The sequence below is a fragment of the Ipomoea triloba genome, chromosome 15 (genome assembly GCF_003576645.1).
Source record: "Ipomoea triloba cultivar NCNSP0323 chromosome 15, ASM357664v1".
Classification (NCBI taxonomy): Eukaryota; Viridiplantae; Streptophyta; class Magnoliopsida; order Solanales; family Convolvulaceae; genus Ipomoea; species Ipomoea triloba.
Window position 1 is genome coordinate 14,816,187 of NC_044930.1, and position 7,500 is coordinate 14,823,686.

The 7,500-nt window shown below is 33.0% G+C and overlaps 2 protein-coding genes across 3 annotated transcripts in view; one reads left to right on the plus strand and one right to left on the minus strand.

Annotated features, from left to right (window-relative positions):
• LOC116006928 (MLO-like protein 13) overlaps positions 1–1,250 on the plus strand; it is a 15,995-nt gene extending 14,745 nt beyond the window's left edge. For both annotated transcript variants that reach the window (XM_031247449.1, XM_031247450.1), the window contains 2 exons: positions 678–738; positions 823–1,250. In XM_031247449.1, coding sequence (XP_031103309.1) covers positions 678–738; positions 823–990 — 229 coding nt within the window. In that variant the 3' untranslated portion in view covers positions 991–1,250. The remainder of the gene's footprint in view (positions 1–677; positions 739–822) is intronic.
• LOC116006930 (TVP38/TMEM64 family membrane protein slr0305-like) lies at positions 650–4,376 on the minus strand. The gene is made up of 5 exons (XM_031247451.1): positions 4,241–4,376; positions 2,871–3,146; positions 2,206–2,442; positions 1,854–2,071; positions 650–1,320 (listed from the first exon to the last, which is right to left on the minus strand). Exons 2-5 carry the CDS (start codon positions 3,117–3,119, stop codon positions 1,059–1,061), a joined length of 966 nt encoding a protein of 321 aa, XP_031103311.1. The 5' UTR covers positions 3,120–3,146; positions 4,241–4,376; the 3' UTR covers positions 650–1,058.
• Positions 4,377–7,500: the final 3,124 nt, after the last annotated feature.

A 7,500-nucleotide genomic window follows, 5' to 3' on the forward strand; every position in this document is an offset into this window, starting at 1 on the left:
AAAAAAAAAAAAAAAAAAAAAAAAAAAAACTCAACAGAGTTGACCAATTAGGGCACCTAGTTAGCCCAATCATTATTGCATGGACCATGGTTCACACAGCTGTGTGGACTAAAAATAAAAAGTACATTATTTTGTACTGAAGGTACATTATTTTTGTACTGTAGGTATATTATTTTAGGGTACATTATTTTTGTACTGAAGGTACATTATTTGATATATACTATCAAATAATGTACCTACAGTACAAAAATAATGTACCTTCAGTACAAAAAATAATGTACTTTTTATTTTTGGACCATGGTCCATGCAATAATTTGCCTAGTTAGCCAACTCAGGTTGCCTCAACCTAAGAGCGCCTATGCCAATATTTACAACAGTGGTCATAAATAAATACTACCTCCCATTTTGGTTGTCTGGTTCGTTTAACGAAACTTGGCTGAAGTTATTTTTAATCCAATTTTTCATAATATTAAATTTAGCATCAATATATAAAATTTATATATTTAGAAACTATATTAAAAGTACTACTAAACACAAAAAATTAAATTTAAAAATAATAAAAAATTACTAAAGAAAATAAGCAATGAAGAAAACGTTGATTTAACCAATGAATAGTAAATGGAACAGTAAAATGAAAAAGAGGGAGTAATAATTTTGGAATGAATTTATAATTGCAGGGCGGTTGTTCAAGTTCTGTGCAGTTACAGCACGTTCCCTTTATATGCGTTGGTTACTCAGGTAGGTAATTGGTGCAAAATAAAGAATATCTACTTGACAATGAAATGCCTAACTAACAAAGAAGCTTCATTTTGTTACATGCAGATGGGAAGTAGCTTTAAAGAAGGGATGTTTAATCATGTGCTCCATAATACACTCCTACACTGGGCTGGAAAACCTGCTACATCTGCCCACTCCATCACAGAGCCATTTGAAAGCATTACCATATCTCAAACCCCACCCAACTCATCAACAATTCAGCTCTCTCATTAACCTTCAACTGTATTCATTATATATGTTTCACTATTCTAATTACAAAAGCATTGAGAATAAAATTCCCTTCACAACCTCAAATTACGATGCATAGGTTTCTCGAGGGGGAGTGGTTCCATCTCGAGTTTGGCATTGCTATAAGTAGTGGGGCTTTCCCCCCCATTTCTCTCTGCCTGTTGAAGCTCACTCAGTGTTCTCTTTGCATATGCTGTAAAAACAGCTATAATCATAATAGCAATAATGAATGAAATTATGTTGTAGATGATCTCCACTTTGGTCAAGTGATGGTTCCCATATTTTACATCCGCAAATGTCCTTATTAGCCGACCACTGCACACCACCACCACAAGTCCACAAGATGAAATGAAGCAAACACTCAATATCCAGTCAAATATTTTATAAATAATGCCATTTTACTGAGAAATTAATCCAACTTATTTATAAAGCAGCTGTAGGCATAGGAAAGTTTTGAAGTATAATTCTCATGGTCATGGAAACTAGTACCAATCATGTAAAACCAGCAATTCAGTGATAGGAAAAGAGTTAATGTCATTTGTTGTCCTCCGAGCCACGTTTAGTCCTAAACTTTCAAGTTAACCACCCGTGGTCCTTCAACTTTCAAATTTTAACCAACTTGTCCTTCAACTTTCAAGTTTTAATCAATTGTGGTCCTTTAAGAAGGACCACGACTGGTTAAAATTTGAAAGTTGAAGGACCGTGAGTGGTTAACTTGAAAGTTTAGGACTAAACGTGACAAAATCACTATACTCAGAGGACCCCAGATGGCATTAACTCAATAGAAAGATATATACAGTAGATTATAGAGAGAGACCAAAAGGAGGAGGGACAAGGGGGACAACTACCTGTAGATGTAGACAAAAGATTCAGGAATCATTCCTGCAACTGATCCAAAGAAATAAGGCCAGAATCTCATGTTTGTAACTACTACCGCATAATTGAAGATTGTATATGGAAATGGTGAAATCCGAAACAAAGCAACCACTCGGAACTGATGGAACCAGCTCCCTTCTCCAGCCAATCTAATCATAGCAGCTTTCTCAGGCCATCTCTTTAACCATTGCTGAAGAAAAGATTTTATAAAAAAACTGAAAACTTTCTAAATAAGAAATAGAATACAATGACCAATGATAGGAAAACAATCAAACAGAGAGATCTATAGGGAAGTATCCGGTGAAAGCTTTTATGGCATCTTACGTGAATTCGATCACGGAAGAGCAAACCAACCAAGAATGGAAAGATCATCCCAATACTTGTTCCAACCATGATGATAACGAAACCAAGACCATATCCAAAGATCATTCCAGCTAGCCACATGGAAGGTCCAGAAGGAATTAGAAAAACCGGGAACAATGCCAAAGAAGCCACAAGTACAAGTGCAAGCACAGGACGACCAAACGCAGTGGCTTCCCATTGTAAGATTGGAATCAGCACCTACATGAAAATGCAAAGATCAGAGGTCAGTGCTTTTAAGTTGGAGAAGAGAAAGAAGAAAGCAGCTAAATGGAGATGAGGCTCCTTTAAGAAAAGTTGATACCCACCAAAGTACCTCGAAATAACATGAATTTTCAAGTTATTGTATACAATAGACTATTTAAACTTACAAAATAAACAATTTGCAGTATGAGTTCTCCAATTTTTATATCCTTGCTAATGTACTACTACAGATGTATTGACATGCGTGCATATAATGAGCAATGTTATATATAAATTGCTTTATGTTAGCACTGTTATACTCCCACAACCTCCGTAAGAGTATAAGTCAACAATTATTACTTAAAACCAACATAAATTTCGCATGAAAATTCAAAATAACTACACTACTACACTAGGCCGCAGGATAGCTGGAACAAATGGCATACCTTCTCAAATAGAAAAGGGACACCCCACTTTATGAAGATTAATATAATTATTATACATATAGAACACCACATTATTGTCTTTGACCACCACCTGAGGTCCCCTTTCCTGGTTTCTGTTGGTTGTTGAAAAAGATCAGCTCCACTTGTGCTTGCTTCATCAGTTATAACCAGCCTCACATACTCACTATCTTCTTTTTCACTCTTACTATTCTCATGTTTTATGCCTAAATCCTCTGCCGAATCCAGCATTTTGACTTCACACCCACAACCTATTAACTGAGAGTGCAGATATAAAATTATAAAGTTCACTATTTAAGGAAAGGGAAAATGACAATAGATATGTTCAATTCAACTCAACTAGTCAACTCTATGATGCAAAGTTAGGAACATACAGAAAATTTAGAAGCTTCACATTACAAGCTATAAAGCAAACCAATGCCTACAATAACTATTTTCACGTAGTGCTCCCAGAAAATTTAAAGCATTGGTATTAGAGCTTGTAGTCTTGTAGAAAGTAAATGAATGAACCATCCACATAAAGAACTCTTAAAGATTAGTTAAATATCATTCAAATAGCTAACTTGATTAAGAACAAATGTAAAATTGACCCCCTCGTAACTCATTGATATTCTGCACTACATAGATTACAAAATTTATCTCATAGGTCAATCAAAACCATTGAATCCATAAATGCAAAAACCATTCGCATAAAGGACGGAAGAATGCATTATATTGATCTTGTCCATTCAATTTACCATCCTTCTGAGTTATTTTACATCTGTACCTCCATAACATGGCAAGATTTCTAGACTCAAACATACATAAATAAACATGATTTTGTATGGACAAACCAGTATCATCTACAAAAACACATCATAAAGAAATCTTTTTTGGGGAAAACTAGAACTTCATTAATCCTATGCTCCATCATTTAATTTTCAGCCCTATGCTCTACAAATTGTATTTGTTTCATAAAAAGGGAAAATTTAAAACCCTAATTTGAACTTTGAACTAAAATATTCAAGTCAGTATTCCAAGCATCATACATAAATACGTAAACAATACTAACTCTACACATCAATCGTATAAAAAAGCTCCACTGCGGTCTTCAAATTTAAACATAAAAATTCATGTTCATCCTTTAACTGCTAGAATCATGTCTTATAAGCTTCTGGGATATCCAAAGGAAATGTCGTCGAGAAAAAATCATTTCACACACTTTTATGCACCAAAAAAAAAAAAAAAAAAAAAAAAAAAAAAGAATCCCGAAGCAAAACATCCCTGAAATAAAGCTCAAGTATAACAAATATGATCACAGAAAAATTAATATTCACATATATACAATATATATATATAGAAAGAGAAGGTACCAGAAGAAATCGAAGGTTGTGGTGAGCAGAGGGGGCAAGAAAGATGTGAATTGTTTTTGTTTTGGTTTTGGGTTTGTGTGTTGTAGTTGGGAAGGGACGGAACGCTACAGTGTTTGCAGTTCTTACTCCCCTTTTTTCGTTCCTCACCTTTTAGTTAATGCAAATATCTTTATTTTTTTTTTTTTTTTGCAAAGATGAAAAATCTAGTCAGCCCATTTTATGAAAAAACAAGCTATTATACCATAGATCATGGTCTATCTTGCAACGTGGATCTAGGTCCTAAACGGTATTGAATTGTGTATTTTTTGTAATGGAATTGTGAAGTAGATTGTGTTTCTAAGTCAAAATACATAAGGTCATCCCCAATAGTGTGTTTTGGTGAGTTTTTGGAATAATAAAAACTTGGTGTTGAGTTTTTAACAATTGTGGAGGGTAGTTTTTTTGTGATGTTTTTCTCCTGCAAAAATGAATTTTGACAGATTTGGTGGGCCCAGCAACTGTGAGGAAGAAGATGCGCCTCACTCGCGTGAGGTGCACTTCTTGCGCGCCAGGCGACTGCACACGCCTGCCTAGGCGCGTAAATAGATAGTTTTTATTACTTTTTTCCTGTTTTGTATTTTGTTTTACTTTTTTTCTTCTTTTTTTTTTTTCCTCCCTTCCCATTTTCTCTTTCATATTCACACTTACAAAAATGACACCTAAGTTTATCTATTGAGGAATGCCTACTCACACTAAATTTTTAAAAGGTAATTATGAACAATTAGTATGTAAATTGTGCAAGGTGGACCCAGTTCTATAGAATAATTTGCCATGAAGAACCTAATCCGTCTTTGTGCTTAGGGTTTATAAGGAAAAACTAGTTACCACACGCGCATTTTGCAAATAATCCAATGCCTAATTTGTATTTTTAAATTAATGTTTCAGAATTTATTAAAGTATCATTCTGTATCCCGACATATATCATTCGGTATCCCGTAAAATGGCTTCCGGAAAATGTTTTCAGAGTTTTTGGTGTTTGGCAACGTCTGGAAAATGTGGTCAACGGAAAATGTTTTCCGTTGACCAAGGAAAATCAGTTCATTTTTCAGGAAAATGACTAACGGAATTTTTTTTCGTAAGTCATTTTCCAGAATCGCTAAAATGGCTGTTTCGCATGTTCTTGACCAAAACCAAACCATATCACCCATGACCATGGACCAAGGAGGTGGGGAAACCGCCGGAAACCTTTGCTACGTTTTTTTTTTTTTTTTTTTTTTACAAATTCTATTTTTTAATAAATAATATTATTTTAATATTATTATAATTTTTTATATTTTAAATAAAATAATTACAATGTTTAATTATACAATTCTATCCATTTTCTAAAAAATGAACCAAATACACAAAGACAGTTTTCCATAATACATCCAAATACTGAAAATGAAACTGTTTTGTGAAAAATGACTCATTTTTCAGAAGTCATTTTCCTGCTTTTCAAAACGGAGCGATATAAAATTATACAGGACAATGTTAACTCTTCAATTAGTACTGTATCCAAAACTTTACAAGTAGTTTGGTTTCAACCGAACAATTATAATAAACAAAAAAAGTTGACGCAACTATTAAACAAGAATCCATCTAAAAAATATGAGTCCCTCAAAATCAAATGTGCCTCATGAGAGAAATTCCCAAGTACAAGCCTTTGTTAACAACTCAAATATGGTAGTACTACCTTGTCATTTTTACTTGTATATACCTCTGTGTATATATTTAAGTGACGTTTGATTCAAAAAATACATATAAATGCAGTAGAACATAATTTAATAAAAATGAAAAAAAATGAATAGAATATGATACTATTCTCCTATTTGGTTTGTGTGCGTTATTGCGTTAGGAATAAACTTAAAATTATAGGAGAGATCATATTCTTGTTTTTGGTTGGATAAGAGGATAGAAAAGTAATATCATTTAAATAACTAAAGTACTCTTATTCAAAATAAAACACACACACATACTCACTCACCATAATTTTCTTTTAAAAAAAACATAATAAAATTATTAATTTTTTTCTAAAGCAATTCTAAATAAAAAGAGATCAAAAAATAAAACAATACATTGTACACGAACTAGATTTCTCCGGTTCGTGTGCATGTGTATGTATGTATGTGTGTGTGTGTGTATATATATATATATATATATATATATATATATATATGGGTTCTTGTGAGATTGGCCTTCTCCGGTGTGGTTGTGCGGTTGCTTAGGTGCGTGGTTTTTCTTCTTTAAGGTGCGTCAACCTAAAGCTTTAGGTGCGTGATTTGTATGCTTAGGGTGCGCCATTTTAAAATTTTAGATGCATGATTTGTGTTCTTAAAGTGCTTTGTTTGTATGCTTAAGATGCATAGTTTGTGTACTGAAGGTGCACCATTTAAAAACTTTAGGCGTGTGATTTGTGTTCTTAGCTTAAGGTACTTAAGGTGTTCTTAGCACAACTACACAGGAGCTATATCCGCACCTGAACCCTTCCATATATATATATAAACACACATACATATATACATATATACATGCATATATACATATACAAAATTTGGAGGAAAAAAATCAACATAAAATTAAATAAATATATACCTTGTGGAATTGGAAAAAAAAAAAAAAAGAAAAGAAAAGAGAAGAAATATATATACACACATGAAACTCCAAAAAAAGGAAAACATAGAAACATATTATTGTACTTTAGTAAATAGTGACAAATTAATTATAGGAGCTTGAAAGAAGACTAAAAATATATGTGCTTATATGAAAGGATTTTTAATGGTACTTTTAGAATAGTAAATAATAGCTATTCCAAATGGGCTAATAATAGCTAATACCAAACGGGGCCTTGGGAAGGGAATAATCCTTTCAAACTGAATAGTGGAATATATCTATTCCGTAGAATGATATTCTATTCCCAATATATTCCACAACTCAAATGTCACGTTATGGGTTTAAGACTTGAAGCTTGCTTGCACTCGCACATTCATGCCTTTTAACTTCGTCAATTTTTTGGGTCTACCTAATGAATTGAACACACATTTTATTTGATAAATATTTTACCTTTAGCGGCTTTAGATGATTTGAGTTTGAAAAAAGAAACAAAGAAATTACCGTTGGCTTCATTTGTTACTTTAAAAAGTAGCAATCGTTTAACTTATGAAATGAAATCCCCCAGGCCCAGGATAAGATCTAATAATGCTTTATCTAGCTTTAGTATGATTTGTTCACTTATGTTACATGTA